Below are 23,517 nucleotides of genomic sequence, written 5' to 3' on the forward strand. Positions count from 1 at the left end.
TGTTTCTAGGCCTGTCAACAATAATTGTGTGTTAGCATGATTATCTGCTACAGCTAGGAGCATCTGTCATCAGAGACTCTTATCCACAGCAGAGAATCATGGGCTAATGTTGTTCTTGTAGTGTAGATGGGCCCTTAAACTATTAATTTCCAGCATGCTTGCTTATCGGCTGGTCACCTCTCAATCTGAAAGCAGCATTAGTAACTGGAAAATCTTCACAATATCTCTCAGTGGAATTAACACAGAAGCTTTTTAGAGACAGGGATAAGTTTGCTACTCCACAACAGTGCTGTTTTAAAAGAACATTGTCCAACAGGTTTATCATCTTCATTCAAATTAAATCATCATCATTCCAGGAAATTTGATAAGCAGCTTTGATGTTTAGTCCTAAACGTAAAATGTTTGGGGCAGATGATTAAATTTATTAGAGATATACATTTTCAAGAGTGGTACACAAAAAATACACACATAACTTATGCCCTGGAGAAAGAGAGGCCTGTTATATTTCCTATTTTGATAAGTATGCAAATACTAGAGTTTGTTTCAGCTTTGGAAATCACTTTGGGACTAGCTTCCTGTGGTGCCTAACCTGAATTATAATGCTGGTGACATGTCATTTCAGAGAAGTGAATTCTCGCAAATTCAGATTTGTTCAGACATACTCGGGAGAAGTCCTGTTCTCCCTGACAATAGCTTGCCTTATGTGATCAATGGAAAAAACTGTCACCATCACAGGTAGTGATGACCAAATACAGATGATGTGGTTTCACATTAGGATGGGGCTCCCTCACAGGTTAAGTCACTTTATAGTTTAGTGCTTGCATATACTACACACTCCAAAAACTTTATTTGATCAGAGCTTTCCTGGGTAAATAGATTACGTGGGGTTTAGATAGCTTTGGTGCATGGCAGCATATTCCCAACATCAGGTTTTCTTGCATTTGGAAAGAAGTGCGGAGGGGATTAGTAATAAACTAGTATTAAATTAAATGCTATGTATAAAATGTATTTATAATAGAAGCAATCAAACTCTTCTGAGTTAAGTTTCTTTATCACTATGGCCTTAAACTTACCTGGTTGAGAAAAAACTAGCTGGGAGAGGTGCTGTGCAAGTGACTGAAGTGTTGAAGCTCCTCCAAGACAATCCACATCTGATACGAACAAAATGCTATGGAGACACATTAGAGCTCTGCACTGTACTGTGTTCATTCTGGAACAAAGTAAATAAAAGAAATATGCCTATTGAGGCTCTATTAATTAAAAAACTACCAATATAAACAAAGAATTTTAATTTAATTATGCAATGTTGAGGTGGGGTATAATTTACCTGGGGATCACAAAGTATCTACATGTAAATATTTGTATCTTGTTATTAAAACGATGTAGCAGACTTGTAAGGTCCAGTTCTCTAGGGTGACCCAAGATGAACCACACAAAATATCAATGTTTGTGGTACAAAAGATCTTGAAACTGAATATCTAGTGTTACATTAATACACTGAAAATGTAAAAAAGTCAAAGAAATTCCTACTTTCTAATTAATGGCTTCCAAGATGGACTGTGCATACAGATGTCTACAGCAACGCTGTTCGGAAAAGCTGTTTTTTCAAGAATCTGGAAAAAAAAAAGTTCAGCAACAGGTTTTTTCGGGGTGAAGGACAGTTTAATGTTAGCTATTTCTTTCAGAGAAGCAGTCGTGTTAGTCTGTATCCGCAAAAAGAACAGGAGTACTTGTGGCACCTTAGAGACTAACAAATTTATTAAAGCATAAGCTTTCGTTGACTACAGCCCACTTCATTGGATGCATAGATTGGAACATAGAGTAAGGAGATACATATGTACATACAGAGAAGGTGGAAGTTGCCATACAGAGTGTAAGAGGCTAATTAATTAAGATGAGCTATTATCAGCAGGAAGAAAAATACTTTTGCAGTGATAATCAAGATGGCCCATTTAGACAGTTGACAAGAAGGTGAGAGGATACTTAACTTAGGGAAATAGATTCAATATGTGTATTTCTTTGTTGATCACTCAGCAGAAACATTAACCTACATATTTATCCCACAATCCCAAACGACCTCCAGCGCTTCCCCAGATGTCAAAAACTCCAACCATGATTCACTCAACTCCCAGAATCTCCAGCTTCTCTCCTGACAACTTCTACAATGAAGTTATGCCCTGGGTTTCGCATAATATAAATATTTTTTATATTAAATTACATTATAAATTACTTGTTTCCATATTTAATCAAAAACCTCTTTAAACAATTTAAAATAAATATGCTGCATAATTTCCACAATGCTGCAGAATCCACGGATCTTGCCAGATATTTTAGGTTCAGTTTGACAGAGTACACAGTTTATCTTATGTAGACACCCGCTTTGTTCTCAATTCTAGCACACTGCCAAACTACTACTACTACTACAAGATGAGGCATGTTACCTTGGCAACTCACAATTAAGAATGAGCAAGGCACTTTACAAATAAACAACCCATAACTTTTGCCAATCCCTCATACCAAGTTTTTAAGGTTAAAAAGTTGAGGTAAGATTCCCGCAGCTGAAAAGGCAGAAAGATCAACAGGAAGATCTCTGGAGGGTTCTCTGGTTATTCACACAAAGAACTCTGTAGCAAGGAGGGAGCAAATCAGACTATCAAAGAATGACAGAAAAGGCTTAAAAAACCCAAAAAACAGATGTTACTCAGATCCTCCAGTGTCATTCTGGATCCTTGTCTGAAAGAAATCAAACTACTTCACCGACACAGTTAGATGAAGCATCTTTATGTTAACACCAATCCCTAATGGCAGAGTTCCCAATATGACTTCATAGTACATACTATCACTGAACAAAATGTTTGGAAGTTTGATCTTTTTATTACAAAGGAACACACCTTCAATGTGAAATCAGTCAATTTTTTTTTTAAATGTACTCAAACTTGTCTCAGATTTTACACCTAACTTGAAGTTCCCCTTTGAATTTTTGTTATTTTACAGTCCCATTTTCTTATTTTAAAAAATGTTTTCCTCTTCCCTGTCACTGCATGAAAAACCTATACACCCAGAGGAAACTCACCTGACTTTACACAGAAAAAGCAAGAGTGACTAAGCAAAAAAAACCCAAAACACTGTCAAATAAAGCAAACAAACTAAAACGAATATTTTTCTCATGCTGCCAGTTACAGTTATCTGAGTTGTTACTTGTAAAAGTAGCAGGTGAAATATTTTTCCAGGAACATGATATTTTAAGTTGGTGTCCTTTTAAGTACTGGAGGATTAAAGTTATTTTTCCTGGGATGCATCAGTTGTAAAGATGAATTTGAAACAAGTTTTAACAACCCAAATCTCTTAACCTGTTAACAAAATACGGTGTATTTTTGAGAAGGATCCACGTATATGTACGTATATTTTAAAATAAACAGTAAGAGTCATGGCTCTGCTTCTGTTAAAGTGGCCTAGAGAGCAAAAGCAAAAATTGTCCTAACCACAGAAACCGGTGCTGAGATTGGGGCAGGGAAGGGTAGGAATAAAAATAACTAGATTCATAGCTTCCAAGGGCAGAAAGGATCACCATGATCATCATCTGACTTCCTGTTAACAGGCCACTGAACTTCCCTAAAATAATTCCCAGAGCTTATCTTTCAGAAAAACATCCAATCATGATTTTTAAATTGCCAGGGATGGAGAATCCACCAAGACCCTTGGTAAATTGTTCCACTGGTTGATAAACTATACGTAAAAATTTATTCCTTATTTCCAGTCTGAATTTGTCTAGCTTCATCTTCCAGTCATGGGAACGGGTTATGTCTTTCTCTGCTAGGCTGAAGAGCCCATGATCAAATATTTGATTCCCACGTAGGTACTTATAAACTGTAATCTAGTCATCCCTTAACCTCGTCTTTTTTAAACTAAATAGATTGAGCTCTTTGAGTCTATCACTACACAAGGCATGTTTTCAAAACCTTTAATCATTCTTGTGCCCCTTCTCTTAACCCTTTCCAATTTATCAACATCCTTCTGGAATTGTGGACATAGTATGACAGTACAATCACACCAATGCCAAATACAGCGGTAAAATAACCTCTCTGCTTCTACTTGAGATTCCCATTTATGCATCCAAGGACTGCACTAGCCTTTTTGGCCACAAGGTCACATTGGGAGCTCATGTTCAACTGATTATCCACCACAACCTCCAAATCTTTTTTCAGTCATTGCTTCCCAATAGAGTCCCCCATCCTGTAAGTATGGCTTACATTCTTTGTTACTAGACGTATACATTTACATTTAGCCGTACTAAAATGTTAATTGCTTGCTTGCGCCCAGTTTACCAAGCAATCCAGATTGCTCTCTATCAGCGATTTGTCATCTTCATTATTTACCACTCCCCCAATTTTTGGGTCACCTGAAAACTTTCAGTGATTTTATGTTTTCTTCCAGGCTATTAATAAAAATGTAAAATAGTTTAGGACCAAGAATCGATCCCTGCACGACCCCACTAGAAACATACCCGCTCAATAACGATTCCCCATTTACCATTATATTTTGAGACCTATCAGTTAGCCAGCTTCCACTGCATTTAATATGTACCATGTTAATTTTATATTGTTTTAATTTTAAAACAAAATGTTATATAGTACCAAATCAAATGCCTTACAAAAGTCTATTACGGCAACACAGTTACCTTTATCAACCAAACTTGCAATCTCATCCATAAAAGATATCAAGTTAGTAGCACAGGATCTATTTGCCATAAACCCATGTTGATTAGCATGAATTATATCACCCTCCTTTAATTCTTTTTTAATTGACCCATATCATCCACTCCATTATCTTGCCCAGAATCAATGTCAGACTGAGTGGCCAATAATTACCTAGAATGTCCCTTTTACCCTTTTTAAATACTGGCACCGTATTTGGCACATCTTCAATACTGCGAGCAGATCTGGTCGCCCCATCTCAAAAATGATATATTGGAATTGGAAAAGGTACAGAAAAGGGCAACAAAAACAATTAGGGGTATGGAACAGCTTCCATATGAGGAGAGATTAATAAGACTGGGACTTTTCAGCTTGGAAAAGAGACGACTAAGGGGGGATATGATAGAGGGCTACAAAAGCATGACTGATGTGGAGAAAGTAAATAAGAAAGTGTTATTTACTCTCTTTCATCACACAAGAACTAGAGGTCACCAAAACAAAAATTAGGAAGCAGGTTTAAAATGAACAAAAGGAAGTATTTCTACACAGTCAACCTGTGGAACTCCTTGCCAGAGGATGTTGTGAAGGCCAAGATTATAACAAGGTTCAAAAAGAACTAGATAGGTTCATGGAGGATAGGTGCATTAATGGCTATTAGCCACGATGGGCAGGGATGCAAAACCATGCTCTGAAGTGTCCCTAGCCTCTGTTTGTCAGAAGTGGGGAATGCATCACTTGATGATTACCTGTTCTGTTCATTTCTTCTGAAGCACTTGGCATTGGCCACTGTCGGAAGACAGGATACTGGGCTAGATGGATCATTGGTCTGACCCAGTATGGCCGTACTTATGTTCTTAAATCACAAAGTTAGCTTTCTTCCAGTCTTCTGGAACTTCCCCAGCATTCCAAGACCTAAAATCAATGTTAATGGTTCTGCAAGCTCCTCAGCTACCTCCTTTAAAACTTTTGGGTGCTAGTTATCTGGAACTGCTGGATTAAAAATGTCTACCTTTAACAACCACTGTTTAACATCCTCTTGAGCGATTAGTAGACTAGAAAGAATGTTATATGATGTGACTAGGCTATGAAGTTTTCAGTGTTGTTGTAGCTACGTTTGACCCAGGAAGACACACACAAGATGGGTGAGGTAATATCTTTTATTGGACCAACTTCTGTTGGTGAAATAGACAAGCTTTCAAGTTCCACGGAACTCTTCTTCAGGCGACCTCCAGCTTCAGGTGAGGCTTAAAAGCTTTTCTCTTTCACCTACCGAAGATGGTTCAATAAAACATATTACCTCACCCACCTTGTCTCTATATAGGCTGTGAAGGGTAGTCAGCACAGACGGTTTATTTTGCCTCTCTTACAGCTCAGATAGAAATCTTCTCACTAGTTAAAGGCTAATTGTTGAGGTTCCAGAACAGTCATGCTGGAGAATCGATCTAAGCATTGATGCAGCAGAGAGCCTCCAAGTGCGTAGACACAGGGACTGTGTACAATGTTTAAGAAAATCTTTACTATAGTCACTTTAAAAATGAATGTTTCATATTTTCTGATGCCTGTGAAATCCGACTAAGATGAGTTCTGGGGACTCAACAGCAAAATCAGAATTGGCACGTAGACTATAGAAATTAACAATTTAAGAGGGGGAGGGGGAGAAGTTTGTATTTATTTCAATTTGCTCTCTGGCATTCTCCCCCAGCCTGGATAGGAGTGAAAACTGGCATTTATTCCCATGGCTTGTACAATTTCCATTTTCTCTATGCAGGTCACCCTTAATATATCCAACTTGGAAAATCCTGCACCGATTCAGAAAAGCCCAATATCTGACTTCATTCCTGACATACTGGAGGAATTTTTTAGTCTCATTTACACCACAGAATTATTTAAGTTAAGTCAGCTTGCATGAATGATGCTACATATCTAGGATTTTTAAAAAACGCTAAAGGTTAATCAAAGATAAATCTTCCTGTACTATAGTTGGATTAGAATAATTTGTTGGTCTAAACTAGGGTCTAAATCAAACAGTGAAAAGACTGAATTTGAGTTGTGATCAGATGATATACAGCAGTTCTACCTTCTTTGGAATGAGGTTGTTCATGAGTGCTGCATGAACCTCAGCAGAGAGGCAAAGGGGTGACATGGGCTGCCCACTGCCCTCATCATAGGAATTCTCCATAAACAGATCACTCTCATCACTGCTGGAGAGTTCTTCCCATTCGTCATCAGAGGGATCTGAGAATAGAACATAGATTTAAAAATGAAATCTGAAGTCACGCACAAACTAGACAACCCAACTCCTGAATTATCTAGTGTGCAAACTAGTGTCTGATGCCCAGCTTAACTCCAGAAAAATTTTACATGATAGTCTCTAGGAACTAGTGCTCTAGTACATTTCAAGCCTTCAGCCTTGTGCAAGACACTTTAAACCAATATCATATGAATTATTTTAATAAAAGGCTCATGTTTAGGTTAAGCTTATTCAATTTATCAAGTACTACAGGATGGAACAGAATGCTGAGTTTGGTATATTTTTATTCATTCCAAGACTGCATCTGTAGAGGGCAAGGAATATATTTACATATATACATATATAACAATATATTTATATATTTCCTCATTACAGATGATTCCCAGTCAAACCCACATTTGCAGCCCCACCTGATGACTCCTGCTCCCTGCCTTATGCCCCCTTGAAAGGAAGCCAGGACCTGGGGTGTGGAGTCTGTCTCATGCCTGGTAAGCAGGGTATGTCTGAATTCAGTACACTGGCTGAAGTTCGGAAATCAAAATATCTTAGTCCCTAAGCAACCTGAAAATTAAATGAACACCTGTCTCTGGAATCCTCTTAATTCCTACAGACCTTATTTCCGTCTAATCATGGACTGGATAGTACTGTAGTAATGCAAGGGGTTTGTATTTTATACTGAGTAAACAAACAGCAGCATATGCAGCTACCCACAAGAGATTTTCTAATTAAATGAGGAAATCTTATGAATTACTGTTCATTAGATGAGATATTCAGTTTAAAAAGACCTTCATTTATTAGGTGCAGATTTTCTCACATAGTAGAAATTACCAAAGGGAATATATGGTGTTAGTAGGGTTTTCATCAGAACCAGCAAGATTTACTTAAGAAGTTATCACCTAAATGTGGGTAGCTTGGGGATCAAATTTACGTTATGGTCAGGAGCAGTAGTATGAGAGATTAAAAGTTTCAGCTACTTATTTTAATATTCATGTTGAAGACTCCTCAGTTATTTGATTATTTTATTAACTGTCAAAAGAATGACTAATAAACTAGTATTGAAAAAAAGAGACAGACTAACTGCTGAAGTCAAAACAGAAAAAAAAAAATTCCTCCCTCCCCCTTTTAAAAGTAAAGCAGCCTGTTTTCAAAAGAAGCTTCATGTACATAGAGCCCTGTGAAATACTTGCACAAACCACATTGTGCGCATATAATTCCTATTATCAGCACAGTACAAAGCTGCCTCTCCTCCCACTTTTGAAGTTGCATTCCACAAGTCTAGGATGCAAAGACAGTAAAGGACAAATGGAACAAAACAAAAGAGAATAAGAAAGCCAACGCAAGATGAAGAAGATAGCTCCTTAACAAGAATGTGATTGCACAGCAGAAGATCGATCTACTGTAACAAACTGACAGGTTTCAGAGGAACAGCCGTGTTAGTCTGTATTCGCAAAAAGAAAAGGAGTACTTGTGGCACCTTAGAGACTAACCAATTTATTTGAGCATATGCTCAAATAAATTGGTTAGTCTCTAAGGTGCCACAAGTACTCCTTTTCTTTTTGTAACAAACTGAGGCTCCAATCCTGCAAGTGGATCCAGGTGCTCATGGAATCCTATTCACGGTCCAGGATTCTGCTCAAGAGCCACCTTCCTGCACACTCCGTACAGATCCAAATGTAGGATCAAAGCCTTAATAGCACTGAATGTCCTGGGACATAAAGAACTGGGTGGGGTGGGGTGGGGAGGAGAGGAGAGTAGCCGGGGGGGGAAGAGGTTTTTGTAAGTTATTCTTAAAGAGCCATTATCAACCTGAAAACCACACTTCCAGCTGAAAATGTTGTACCTACTATTTCTGCAAATAACCATTAAGTTTACTAGAACAAAAAATTAATGAAAAAAAATCTATTTTTTTCCAATGTACTAGGTATATTTGCACAGAAGTTCATGCATAAATCAGTTTCTCTTTTGTTGGTGGTTAGTATCATCACTTTCATGCATTGCTCTAGGGGGAGTTTATCCACATATTCTTCCCCAAGAAGAGTGTTTATCAGTAACAGCAGCAAACCTAAAACTGAAGAGGTGGATCTATGCACATAAAGGAAGGGGATGGGAGGAGAGGTGGGCTTGAGTAAGTTTAGTGGTGTTGCTCTCAGGCTTGCCCAGGAAACTCTCATAAGCAAAACAAGGGATTAGAAAAGCCTTTGTTATTTATTTATCCCCATCCAAATTAAATAAAAATGAAAGTCAAGAAGTACTATTTAAAAAAGACTCTATCAGACAGTTAATTTTTGAAATTACTTTCATGAACTTCAAGCTGACATTTTAAAATAGTTGCAAGACAACTGGGAAAGTTCTTAATATCCGCAAAATAAAAGCGTCTGGTGCACAGATTAACAAAAACAGAGATAGAGTTATTGTAATTATTTAAAATCTAAAGAAAGCAACTGAGATGCTCAACTGCAGCTGCTATAGCAAGTCCTATAGCAATAATGGAGATAAAAAATAGAATATTATATATAAACCATGATTTAAAAACAAACTAATGATTCTCTCGCATTGCTGCAGTCATAAGAAAAACTAAGAGATTCTTCACACAGAAGGTCCAAAGAATAAACGATGCACATTTCAATGGTGTTGTCCCATTTCTTTTAAAACCAACCATTGATGATTTTATCATTTAGTGAGTAAACAAAAGAGTTGCTGCTCCAGAGCCATAAAAAGACATTTGCTACATTACTCTTTAAAACATTCTCCCCTCCCCCGTTTTTTTTTTAAATTTAGAAGTATCAGTGGTATCGGGTTCAAATTTCCCTCTTTGACGGTGGGCCTGGATAGCAACACCACAAAAAGCTGAAACCTGAGCTGCAGTGCACCCAGCCCCTAACTGAAGACGGAATATCTGTTGAGTCTTTGGCCCTGCCTGCACTTGAAAGCCTGGCAAAACTTTCTTATTGTAGATGCAGTTATCCCAGCAAAAGCTGATACAGTTTTCCTGTGTTCAGCCAGCAAAATAAGCTACAGCAGAAAAGCACTTTTTTGCCAATATAACTGCAGAAACTAGGGCATCTGACAGCACAGCTATGTCACGGCAAAAAACAAACAAAAACCACACCCCTAATCAACAGAGCTAAGTCTGGTGAAACTTAAGTGGAAACCTGGCTTCAGATTGCGTACAATTTTGCTGAAGGACTCCAACAAAGAGGGAAGTTTGAAACTGATACACCTCAAATCTGCAATGTCAAACACATAGAAAAAAGGATTAGAAATTAATATCTTGAGATTCTTTATGTACAGTAAGGGGCATTAAAGGATGCAAATCCATGGTTTGTTCACTTTTAAGAATGGGAGGATTAGCAGGTCAAGTTAGATAAGATCCCAGAATAGTCCAACTAAATTTGCCATGTTACTAAAAATGGAAGCCTTGGTAACAATGAAAAAGCGGCCTACATACCTTCACTGCAGCACATATTAACAATGATTTCCAGGGCTGTCTGCTGAGCCATCAGTAAGGCTGTCACTTGTTTCAGCTCCCACTTATCAGCCTATAGAAAACAAACAAACTTAATTTTGGAGGACAGCACTCTAATTTTAAAGCAGCTAGACTGTCAACCAAAACAGATAAAATATGATAATTGTGAATAGGTGTCACATAAAAAACTAACAGAACAGAGAATATCAAACGTTCTACTAATACTGCTGTGTGCCAAACTGCAGAAATTGTTTAGTATTTCGTTCTGCAGACTAATAGAACCTCTATCTAATAGACACAGATCACAAGTGAGATTAGTAGGGAATATTGTTCTAAGGACAATAGGTCTCGCTGGACAGGTATGAGATCTCTGCTTCAAAAACACTACCAGACTCGGAGGTGTGTGAGCTCTTAATTGCCTACCTCTGATAAATTGGCAGTAAAAACAAAAACAAAAACAACTCATTCAGCATTGCATTAGCCTGGATCAAGTCCACTTCAGTATCTATGCCACTTGTCATCCTGAAAGGTCTAATCTCATCAAAACCTGCCAAAATCTCAGAATTGTTCTGTTTTCCCCCTTTTCAATATGTCCAAATTCTTATAATTTGTAAAAAAGAATTATAGGTGTGACTGGTACCACTGTCTACTAAGGTTGCCCGGCACTTCCCATTAATTCAGTTACTTCATAAACTTTAACCATTTGGGCTGAAATTTGACAGGCTGGGTGTCTGCCTCAGGCTGAATTTATTTTAAAAAATTTCAGCCATAATGACTCAGTGGTTTCTGAGAAGGAGGCTACTGTTTTGCCCTTGTTAAATTCTGGCAATCTTTCATCTGAAAAGGTCTAGCACCCCCATGCTTTGGAGCAGGGACCTGAAACTTGCCAAAGGTTGGGCTTTGTGTCAGGCATATGCCTTTTGCTGTCCCAATGAAAAACTGCCCAAATGTGGTCTAGTTGTAAGACCCTTTTGTAAACTGCAGGGCTTAAAAAAAAAAAAAATCACAGCAGAATCATGGGTAAGTGTTGGAATTTCACAAGACAGGCACAAATGCCAAGGCTCCCTTCGCCTCCCACTCCATGGGGAGGCTGTGGCTGCATGATGGGGGTTAGCATGATGGTCCTATGCCAAAGGGGGGCGGGTAGAGGAAGGGGGGGAAGCCACACGCCAGCCCCAGCAGCCACTGCTACTTCCTATCTGGGTGGCCAGCTGGCAGAGAAAAGGAGATAGCACTGATACCATTCTGGTAGCTCTGTCTATAATTAAGGATGAACCTTCCATTATAGGATCCCATTTTCAGTTGCTTATAACTTTGCCAAACTTTAACAGATCAGGATGAAATTCTCTATGCCAGGAGTGTGTGGCTGAATTTTTTGGGAAAGTTTCACCCTTCTGCGAATGAGTTACAGGAAATTGAGATTGACAGTTAACCAAAGACTATCAGAAGCATAACACTGCCCTAAGCGCTATGTCAGCCACAATCTGCCTCACTTACTGGAAGTAGATCTGAAATGTCATTGTCTCTTTTGATTTTTCCTTTGGGTGGTTCTTCCATTTCATCATCTTCATTCAATACAGAGTTGTCTATTATATCACCCACATTTTCCTCAGTTTCTGCCTCTGCAGTGAGTTTTAATCTTTGTGTTTCAGCTTCCTTCATGTGAATAACTGTTTCACCAGCATCCACCACTAGTGATTCTGAGAAAATCTTCAGGATAGCATTTATTGTGCTTGCCTGGCTACTGGATGGAATGGTGTCCTTTATATTCCAGACAGAGCCTAAACATGGGAGAGTGAGAATGTCAAAACCTTTAAGCTACACGGTGCACGGCCTTCTTGTAGCCATTGCAAAACCAGAGCTTGTGCTAACTATAGTACTCAGTATCTATGCCACATCTTTCATCAAGAATCTCAAAGTACTTTTCAAACACAGATATAGATCCCCATCTTATAAAAGGAGAATCTAAGGCACATAAAAGTTTCCCCATGATCAGAGGTTTCATGGTATGGCTGAAAACAGAACCCATGCCCCCCCGATTTCCAATCCCTTGCATAAAGTGATAAACAACTGCCTCCTTCAGAAAGGCATGAGTCCCTTATGAACTGAAATTTTAGGAGTTTCCTATAGACTTGTGCCTTTCTGTTCAGTTCTTCAAGTGTCAACCTATATCGAACATTCAAGGCCCAAAACCTTAAGCTGGGGCAAACCTCATCTCATAAAAATGGACAAAATATTTCCATAGGGCAATCCTGGTGACACGTTTCCTGATTTATATAGCAGATCTTCAGGACACTGAATGAGTTTAATTTTGAGCTATTCATGGTCTTAAAAGGACGAAGGGAGAGATTTTCTTTCCCATTACATTGCTTGATTTTATTATTCGTCAGACCTATAAACAGTCAAAAAATAAAAAGAAATTAAATAAAACCCTCCCTGTCCAAGCACAGGTACTGAGTGCTTTAGATAGGAGAATTCTAGTTAACTGTACTTCAGTGTCAGAAATCATCATGAATTAAGCATCTTAACTGGAAGGTGTAACACAAGATGGTGAAGCTGAAGGCAAAGCATCCAATGGCCCAGGCACTTTATATTGGGCTTTAAAAACCATGTTTGAAAACAGATTTTCAAAGTCTGTTTCAACACTCTTCCAGCTAAACCAATTTCAGACAAGTCTTGATTGGCCAGCCTGGACAGGCCAAACTGGTGTAAAACTGCTTTCAAAATCTCTGTTACAGTATAATAGGTTGGCCTCACACAGAGTGGCCAGATAAATCATGTTAGAAATGGTTTAAATGTTGTTCTTGCTAAAGCAAAGTTCAAAATCTATTTCCAAATGCTTGAAAGCCCAGTGTAGATAAGGTCAAGAGCAACATAGTTTCTTTAATATTTATTACTGCCTTATTTCCTTAGTAAGAACTAATGAATGAGTAACACCAAACCAAATTGGAACTGAAGTCACAATCAAGAGACAGTGCCTTTAGGCATGATTCAGATATTGGCTATCTTACGCTACGTGGCTGTGAAAAATGACATGAAACCCCAGGCTCCCTGACAAAGGCATAACAGTGGCAGGAATAGATTTGAGAACAATCTACCCAGCTCTTGCTTCTAAGCTGGCACTTTGGCAACAACATAATTTGTTGCTATTACTTTGGCATGATGGAGAACTAAAACCTCTGCCTCTCCCATCCCACTTTACCTTCTATACAGCATATTCAAATATAAAAGTTAGGGTCCAGTTGATCATACCTGCCAACAATGTCCTTAAAAGGATATGCTCCATGGTACTGTCTTGGGACAACATTATGGATTCCAATACTTGGTGCGCAGAAGCATTGAAAGAAGAAAGCAGCTCTGGGTTATCTTCTGTCACTGCCTGCAAGCAATGTGCTGTAGTGACAAAAACCAACCGAACAAAAACGTCATGTTTTCAGATCGCTAACTGGATAGACACTATCATCATGAAAGCTGTTCAATTTCACAAGTGTGGGATAAAAGTAGTTTACGGTACTACACTGCCCCAACAATAACCGTTTTTCAACTAAAAAAGGGTTTTCTTCTCCTTTTATGTTGCATGAAAGATACACACAAATAGGTGAAAGCAATGTTGGAGCTCAGTCTTGCAAACCCTTTTGGGCATGAATAACTTTACCCAGAGAACAGTCCCACTGAATTCAGTTACTCACATGAAGTATGTGGATCAAGCCCTGACTGACTGTACAAGAGAAACAGTAGAAATGTTTTGAAGTACTTGTAACAATATTAGTTAGAGCAAACATTTTCAGAGAGAAGTGTAATTTTTCAATTGATGGTGCCCCCTTGCATTACAAACTCATCCCTAAAAAATCTAAATTAGTTTATTTTTCTCCAGAAAATCTTCACTCCAAAAGGGGAATGGTGTATTGTCATGCTTGAGTGAGAGGGAAAACAAGCATACAAGATGTCAAACTCCAAAGTGTAATTTTTAGAAGAAGGCTTTCTGAAGTTCTTATTTTCAGTTGTGAATCTATAGGATCATTAATATGACCATATAATACAGTGTATTGAAAGGCTAGGTATATATTCGTAGCTCAAAACACTACATGATGATCACTACCCTTTTCACCACTTACCTACTGAGATAGCCAGATCTATATTTGTGGAAAATTTCTTCAAATATTGTAACACAACATCCAAGCACCCTTCTTTGTTAAATACAGATACTGCCGTACCATTGCACTCACTAAGAAAAACAAAGAATGATAAAACATTTTTCACTTTTAACAAAAGTCACTATAATAGAGCTCTAACAATTTATTCAAACATTTTAGTTTTGGAATTTATATTTTTATTAATTCATTTTAAAAAACTAACAGCTTCAGGACACATTTTCCACTTTGAAGGGTGGTTCTTTTCCATTCAGTAATAAGAAGTCATTGTTCCAGCACAGATAGTTGACATTCAGAAGTCTGTACTACTTTTCTAAAACCATCTGAAAGGTGCCATTTACTTTAATTATCTTACTGATCTTATTTGTATGTATTTAAATTAACTCACTTATTTCACTTAGAACTAAAATATTAAGACGGAACCATGACTTCTACAGATCAGAAATACCACAGAACCTAGCCAATGGCCAGGAAACTTGCGATAATTATTATTTGTCTAGTGCCCAAAATATGCTAAATGCTTTACAAAACATGGTCCCTGTCTCAAAGTCACTTACATTTGAAATAAGACACGACAAGTGACAAATGAATACAAGAAATCCAGTTCTATTGAGGGCAAGGGTTACACAACAAAAAGTTACGTGGCAGCACAGAGACTTGTGCATGCAGTTATTTTATAGTTGTGTGTGTGTGTTAGACACGAAGGCCCCAACCCTGCTGCTACTCCATGCTTGCAGATGCCTGGAGCCCCAATGAAGGCAGTAGGGCTTCATATGGTCTCAAGGTTCCACCCCCATGGAGCAGCTTACATGATGGAGTCTAAATGAACAACAACAAAAAACCATTCTAGGTTGAAATTCAGTTTGAACTCTTAGCCCAAGTCTTTGTCAGATTGTGTCACACCAATGTCTGCACTAGAGTTTCTATTAATATTGTTTCCGTTTCTCTTTGTGCAACCTATAATTTTCTTCATGTCAGCTACACAAATGGATGTAAATTAGTAATGGGACTAGTCACATGCTTAAATATGCTTAAGCACCCTTCCTGCATCAGAGCACTAGCGGGCACTGGGAACATCTGCAGAGGGAGGAGGAAGAAAAGAAATCCTCACTCTTTCCCCCGACATGGCCGCAGATTGGCTCCATGGCGAAGCCTAATAGCTAGAAAATCATGGCTCTTAGTATAGCATAACCGGATGTGTTCCACTGCTACAAGGTCGTCCATCCCCACACAGAAGGTGGAAGGATTTGACTCAACAGAGGAGATGACTGCCTGAAACAAATGGCATTTCTCTTTATAATGTCAGATAGCAGGAGGGAGGGGGAAGCTGTTTCTAGCACTGGTGGCATGATCAACCATTTTAATCTTCCCCTTGAGATTGCAGTACCTGGGGAAAGCACATGGTGGACAAATCTGTGTTGTGCATTGCTTCAGCTGCCTTTGATTTTAACATTGTGCTGAACTTAGTTCCCAGTCAGCGTTCCCTTTCTTTATACTGCAGATCTGCATAGGTCACTTTAAGGCTCATACCTCAGCACTTTCTTCACTATTCTGTTACTCTTCTGCAGCTTTCTCTCCATTACAGACACCCCAAAGGTTTACTAACCTCTATGTTCTATAGGTCTTAATTCTTTCCCCATTTCAATACTCCATATTTCTATCTAGACATTCTGCATTCTCCTTAATGTCCTCTCCCTGTAGATTCAGCACTCTTTACACTTTCATGTAGTGATCTCCAGGCGCTGATAGAATGGGCATAGGATATGCAGATCAGGAAGCTCCACTCTGCCCCTTCAGTGGAGAATGCAGAGCCCAGCAGCATACGGGCCATCCTAGGTTTCCATTCTGCGGCTTCGCTATGAATTCTGGGGGACTCCCATTTATATAATCCATGATTTGGAGCATTCCAGAACTCAAGAGGCCTGAACTCAACAAAATCAATATAAAACTCCTATTGGCTCCACTGAGCGCATGATCAGGCTCACAGAGAGTAGTTTAATTGTAGCAAAACATTAGGCTCCAGCAGTAGGGACTCTGGTGGGGCCTACATTCCCCACTGAGGCTGGAACAGCACTGTAGTCTCCTGGTTGGCATATAATGGTCCCCTACTTCTCCATTACAGAATGGTCCTACAGGAATTTTGGGAGGTGCAGTCTTCAGTCTCCCATGAATTGCAGAAAGTCTTCACCTTCAAAGTGATTATGGTCTAGTAGTTGCACAAAAGCCAAAATCAGGATTTAGACTGAGTAGCTCTTGGAAGTCAGATTTCAGCACAGTCCTACCTTCTTGATTAATAATAATTTAAAAATAATAACTTTGTGGATCTTCACAATCTTTCACTTAAAAAACATGTTTTATGTTATTTGCCATTTATGGGGGAAAAGTATATAAATACATTTTTCAAGTTTGAAAAGAGATAACCATGTTAATATACAAACTACTTTCAGGAATGAAATGACCAGCTATTATTGCTTTTATCTTCACTGGGACATATCAGGTCAAACATTTTTCAAAAGAACTAGATATATAAGAAAAGCATCTGTGTTAATATTAAAATGAAACTTACCATACATTCCATAACACATTAACAGCCTCATTGGCTATGTCTTCAACACAATTTTTCTTTGTATCTTGGCATTTCGTGGGAGAGACCTCGTTGGCCTCTAGTCCAGCACTGCACTGTAACCGAATAGGTAAAAAGGAATTGGAAAAGAACTGGACAAGAGAAAAAAAATTAAAAGCAGAGATCTCAGGACAGCTACTTAATGACAGAATTTACAGTTCATCTGCAACTCTTCATGGCAAACATCATATACTTCAGGGTCATATACGAATTCAACTATTCCTTTCTACAGAAAAGAAATTACACACCTCTACTATGTCTTGTCACACATCCCCTCGTTTTCAAAAGCACTTTCTTCTAGACAAATAAACTTGTTAAACTTTTGTCTGACTGCCACAAGAAAACACAATGGCAGATGCTTCTCACGAACACTGGAATGTCCATTAATGCTAATAATTAAACACTTTTACAGAATGTCGTCTACATATCTCACAGCACTTTACAAACATGGCTAATGTGGAGAACTGGGAAATATGTTGTTTTTTTTATAAATGTAGTTTTCCCTTCTGTGTACTCACCTTGTCTGAAAGCGTATTTAAACCAAAAAGGATTGTTGAAGAAACCAGGCTGGAAAGGTAAAATAATACTCAAGGCTCAGAATCTAGGGTTCAAGAAACAGTATTCTCTTAAATGATTGCCCCTATGCTGAGGGAAATTGTCAGGCTGACACGGAGACTTACTGGAAGTTAGGGGTCTGCAGCAACCATGCTGTAACTTGATGCCCAAAGAGAAGAGAGGGGCAGCAGGGCTAAGTCAGGTCTATCCGGGGCCTCAAAGGGAATGCCAAGTGTAGGTAAGAGAGTACGTGTAGATCTCTGTTAATTTAAATCCACTTCTCTAAGAGCTGAGTACCCTTTGGCAAAACAAATATACTTTGTTTTCAAGAATCTGTTTCTGTATCACAGCATGTTATTCCTGTCCACAAACCCCCAAAGAAAACTCTTACAGGTGCCAAGCTATGGGCCTACTAATATGGTTGACAGCTAGCGGGTGTAAATCAGAGACCCAGTGGGAGAGTGGAGGATTGTGGGATCCCATCCCAAAGGGAAGGTAGAGACCTTCCAGTTAAAACGGATGCACTCAGTGGACTGGAAAAGGGTCTCAGAAGGGCAGTCTACACAGGGATTGACAGTTATCCACATTTTATAGATGGGGAAAGTTAGGCACAGAGGTTAAATAGCTTGTCCAAAACACAGTAAAGTCAGTGGATAGATGGAACCCAGGTCTTGACTCCCAGTCTTGGTCCTTATTCACTGGACCAAATGGAGACTATATAGTACAATTAGAGGTATTAGAAACACTTTATCTTACTGTGACTGGTACAACAACGTTGCCAACTGTAAATTCAATCATTAATTTGGATTAGAGCACTCACTGTGAACCTCAGTAGATGTGGCATGTAATGTCAAATTGTAAAGATCCTGCAATCAGATTTGCTTGCATGATTCACCCTCCCTATAGCTGTGTGGGGTCCCATTAACTTCAACGGATTTCTGTGCGGGCACAGGGATCTGTGCTAGCAGATCAGAGTGCAGAATCAGGTCCTTGCTTGGGATCTCTCTCTAGATTTGCATATCATTTTGGTAAACTCTCACAGAAATAAAGTGTTCCAGTTGTGTAATAATTTATGTGAAAAGGGATTAGGAGCAATTCCTTAGGGAGCTAAGACATTTGGGGATCATCCCAACCAGTAAGGGGCTTGGTCACTGCCTGCCTTCTGACCTTGGGGTGCCTTAATGCTCTGCTGTTATGGCTCAGATTTCAAACATAAGCTCCCTAGCTGCTTTTTATCCATTGCATACCAGGACTCTAATTTGCTCATTCTCCCCTTTCCTTCATTATTCCACTTGACACAAAATAAACAAAAGAATACAACAACCTGTGAGCTTGTACTTTGTTCCCTCACTTTTGAATCCACTAGGGTTTGTTCAGCAAGTATTTGGAGAGCGAACCTCAGTTCACTGATACTGGAGTGCAACTCCTGTACCAACTACACTACTGTGACATGCTGGAGATCATCCAAATGAGCAAGGAGCTATGTCACCACCCGCTCTGTACCTTGGGGTGCCTTAAACGCTGTATGACTCAGAACCCTGATATCAGTAGCTAGCCCACCAAGCACAAGGTCTCACCCTGGCTTCCACCAGCTTAGTCACTCCTTGAGGGGTGACTCCAACAGCCCTTGGAGTCCTGAGTCTCCCCAAATCCATCCTCCCCAAGTTCGTAAATACCAGGCACCTGGACCATTCCCATGAAGGCATGAAACAGACCCACTAGTTATCAGTTTACTTTGGCGCACACACGCCATACAGTTTGTACAACAGATCTGCTTGGGGGTTTAAAAAAAAAAAAAAGTGGATTTAATAGAAAAACCCCAGATTCAAAGATGAAATAGTAAAGGAAAGCAAACATGGAACAGGTACAGAGAAGGGCTACTAGGATGATCTGAGGAATGGAAAACCTGTCTTATGAAAGAAGACTCAAGGAGCTTGGCTTGTTTAGCCTAACCAAAGAAGGCTGAGGGGAGGTATGATTGCTCTCTATAAATACATCAGAGGAATAAATACTGGAGAGGGAGAGGAATTATTTAAGCTCAGTACCAATGTGGACACAAGAACAAATAGATATAAACTGGCCATCGGGAAGTTTAGACTTGAAATTAGACAAAGGTTTCTAACCATCAGAGGAATGAAGTTCTGGAATAGCCTTCCAAGGAAAGCAGTGGGGGCAAAAGACCTATCTGGCTTTAAGATTACACTCGATAAGTTTATGGAGGAGATGGTATGATGGGATAGTATGATTTTGGCAATTAATTGATCTTTAAATATTCATGGTAAATAGGCCCAATAGCCTGTGATGGGATGTTAGATGGGGTGGGATCTGAGTTACTACAGAGAATTCTTTCCTGGGTATCTGGCTGGTGAATCTTGCCCATATGCTCAGGGTTCATCTGATCGCCATATTTAAGGTCAGGAAGGAATTTTCCTAGAGGGCAGATTGGAAGAGGCCCCGTGGCGTTTTCGCCTTCCTCTGTAGCATGGGGCACGGGTCACTTGCTGGAGGATTCTCTGCTCCTTGAAGTCTTTAAACCATGATTTGAGGACTTCAATAGCTCAGACATAGGTGAGAGGTTTATCACAGGAGTGGGTGGGTGAGATTCTGTGGCCTGCATTGTGCAGGAGGTCAGACTAGATGATCATAATGGTCCCTTCTGACCTTAATATCTATGAATCTACAAACAAGTTACCCAGCAAACAAACAAAGATGCAGCCTCGCCCTTGGTCTAAGTCAGATACTTCCTGCAGTACAACTACGTCACTCACAGGTGTGAAAAATCTACACCCCAAGTGACGTAGTTATACTGACCTTATCCTCCTGTGTAGACAGTGCTATGTCAGCAGGAGAGATTCTCCCACCAACATAGCTATTGCCTCTCATGGAGGTGAAGTTACTAAGCTGACGGGAGAGCTCTCTCTGATCGGTTTAGAGCATCTTCACCAGACTCACTGCAGCTGTGCCAATGTAAATTTGTAGCGCAGAAGTGCCTTAGACTTTACACTTCCATCTTCAATGAAATCCCTTTTCTAATACAAGTTACCTATTGCCTTTGAACAGTTTCCGAGCATACACCCTAGATTTGGGGGGCATTAGCATCCACAGACTGCTTCCCATCTAAAGACGGTCCCTCGGTTGCCTTTCACTTCCAACCCCTTCCGTTTTAAAAGGGTTTGTAGGGTTTTCTTTTTCTTCAATCACTACAGATATTCAAAGTGGGAAAATACCCACTTGTCTCAATGACTTTCTATTAACTTTAATGGCCCATCTTTGTCTTCTCGTGGATTGTGCAATGGTTACTTGAGTCTGGCTTGGGAGGTGCCTCTCCCTGTCTGATTGCTCGCTGTCCGGCTGGGAGGTGGAGCTGAAGTTTATTTGACATTTTTGTCTAATATATCATCATCATACACAATCAGCTGATTCAACAGCTTATTCTTTAGGGTTCAGCCCCCCTGTTCTCCTCTTGGTGTGTCTGGTTGCTGATTGTCACATGTGCAATTTATTTTCAGCTAATATCCTAATTCTGCTTGATTGTATCTACTACAAATAGAAAAAAAAAATTACAATTCTAACATTATGAGATACATTAATCTTGTCAGAATTTCTGCCTAAATTTCAAGTGACTCCTTCAGAACAATTTTACAAACACTTCATGGTAGTTTTGAAAAAAGAAAGACGAGGACAATTTAAAAATTGTATAGAAGTTAAAAAAAATTAACATACCTCTTTCAAAAGCGCTACAAGGGGTGTCATGATATCTTTAGTCACCATGTCATCACAAACTTCAAATCCTCCACAAGCACTGAGATTTCTGGAACAAGTTAAATGTCTTGGATCACATATTATAAAGTTACCTGCTTTGAATATTTCAAAGATGGTATATTAAATATTTCTATAGTAACAGATTTAGAGGTTATGACAGGTTTTGCCTTATTTTTTTTTTTAAGTAACATTTAATTACTAAGGTGATACTGCATGAAATCACCTGCTTTTAGTCTCTTACATTTCTTAATCTAAAAATATATAAAACTCAGTTTAAGAAAAAAAAAAAAAAAAGACCTTTGTAGATAGCATAGCAATGAGCCAAAGCCACGGAAGCAAGTCTCAGAGGCCAAGGTAACTGACTCAGGCTTGTGCTACAGGGCTAATAATAGCCGTGTAGATGTTCAGGCTCAGGCTGGAGCCTGGGCTTTGGGACCTGGTGAGGAGAAAGGGTCTCAGAGCCCAGGCCCCAACCCCAAGCCCAAATGTCTACACTGCTATTTTTAGTCCTGTAGCACAAACCCAAGTCAGCTGACCTGGGCTTTCAGACTCTGACATGAGTCTCTTCCCCCCCCGCCCCGGCGTAGATGTACCCTGAGCCTACTTTTATTCCTACTAAAATATGGCAAGATTTCATTTGGGAAACATAGCCCCAAGCCCTTCCTTCTGATATCCTGGAAGCTAATCTTTAAAGCATGCGTGTGCAAAATATTTACAGGAAACTGTTACTAAACACATTTCTAAAGGAAACACTAACACTGACATTATATTTCTGTGCAAATAAAAAAAACAACAACAGTAGGTCTAGGTGCAGTACAGTTAGTCCCATAAAATTTTGCCCCTTAGTATTTCTTTCTATTACAGAGATGGAAAACAACAAATGACAAGAAGTAGGAACCAGAGTAGCAACAACTGCTAAGGTAAGCTGTGATCTTGCAACAAGACTCTTGTGGAGCTTTACTGAAGGCAATCAGCATCTGTCCATATGAATCTCATTGTGAGATCAGGACTGTAGGCATTCATACATCAAGACTTTTCTGATTAGAACAATATATATAATAGGGTTAAAGTAAAAAATCCCAAAGATGACAATATTCAAGGTTGTTTCCTTGTATCTGAAACTCCTCTTCTCTACTGTACCAACAGTAACTCCTTCTTCTACAATACATTATTAAAAATCACTTACCGGAGAGCTCCAGCAGCTGTCTCACGAACAGCTAAACTTTGATCAAGCAACATGGGACCCAAACACCGGACTACATCTCTCTGCAGAAAGGCTGGGATTGCATGCTTCTGCTGCAACATTTTGGAAATGTTGGCACAGGCAAACTCTCTTACATCAGCACTTGGATGCTGCAGCTGAGGAGATACAACAAAGGAGATTAGAAAGTTACACTGTAGCAAGAGACAAAACCTGTCATTTTCCCCACCCCCATACTGCACTGTCTTCCCCCTCGTTATCATGTTTTCTTATTTCTGTAAAGGAAGAAGACTTAACAAATTTTAAAAGAAATAAACACTTTTAAAAATCAAAAGATCTTCACCTAGTTTTTAAACTCTAAAACGCAAAAATCTTATCAAAAGAAAAATGAGCATACAAGAGAAAAGGGAAGCAATGATTTTTTCAATCAGTTCAAGTAATCACAGACTACCAAAAGTCTGATTATGGAAAAACAGATTTGATTACCCACACTCATAACATGTCTACATGAGCTTTAAGTACAATCCTCTTCAATGACACTAGTGAAAAGTGAAGGGTTATGATGGGTGAGTGGCTACATCTATTTTGGGGTCTTTTTTAATGTTTGTTCTCTTGATATTGCCAAGTCCTTGACAATCTCCTCTCCCAGTCTGCAGGCGAAAGCTCTGCTCAGGTAGACTCAAATTTTCACAGGGTTTATGGCCTGCGGGGCCAACAAACAGCTGTTTCAAAGAGCAGGAGCAGCAGAGAAGTGGAAAGAGGCAGAAGACGCTCAGCTGTGCCACGCACCAAAGACTGGCCAGTACTGTTGCCC

The 23,517-nt window shown here is 39.3% G+C and overlaps 1 protein-coding gene across 3 annotated transcripts in view; it reads right to left on the bottom strand.

Moving 5' to 3' along the window:
• HEATR3 (HEAT repeat containing 3) overlaps nt 1–23,517 on the bottom strand; it is a 39,893-nt gene that overhangs the window by 6,211 nt on the left and 10,165 nt on the right. For 2 of the 3 annotated variants that reach the window (XM_073307671.1, XM_073307669.1), the window contains exons 2-11: nt 22,689–22,861; nt 21,464–21,551; nt 17,129–17,277; nt 14,527–14,636; nt 13,664–13,804; nt 11,909–12,192; nt 10,394–10,484; nt 6,772–6,929; nt 1,531–1,613; nt 1,074–1,210 (exon numbers count right to left, since the gene is read on the bottom strand). In XM_073307671.1, the coding sequence (XP_073163772.1) occupies nt 1,074–1,210; nt 1,531–1,613; nt 6,772–6,929; nt 10,394–10,484; nt 11,909–12,192; nt 13,664–13,804; nt 14,527–14,636; nt 17,129–17,277; nt 21,464–21,551; nt 22,689–22,807 (1,360 nt within the window). In that variant the 5' untranslated portion in view covers nt 22,808–22,861. The remainder of the gene's footprint in view (nt 1–1,073; nt 1,211–1,530; nt 1,614–6,771; nt 6,930–10,393; nt 10,485–11,908; nt 12,193–13,663; nt 13,805–14,526; nt 14,637–17,128; nt 17,278–21,463; nt 21,552–22,688; nt 22,862–23,517) is intronic. The other variant, XM_073307670.1, reaches the window with a different exon arrangement.

Source organism: Lepidochelys kempii, chromosome 12, assembly GCF_965140285.1.
Source record: "Lepidochelys kempii isolate rLepKem1 chromosome 12, rLepKem1.hap1, whole genome shotgun sequence".
Lineage (NCBI taxonomy): Eukaryota > Metazoa > Chordata > Testudines > Cheloniidae > Lepidochelys > Lepidochelys kempii.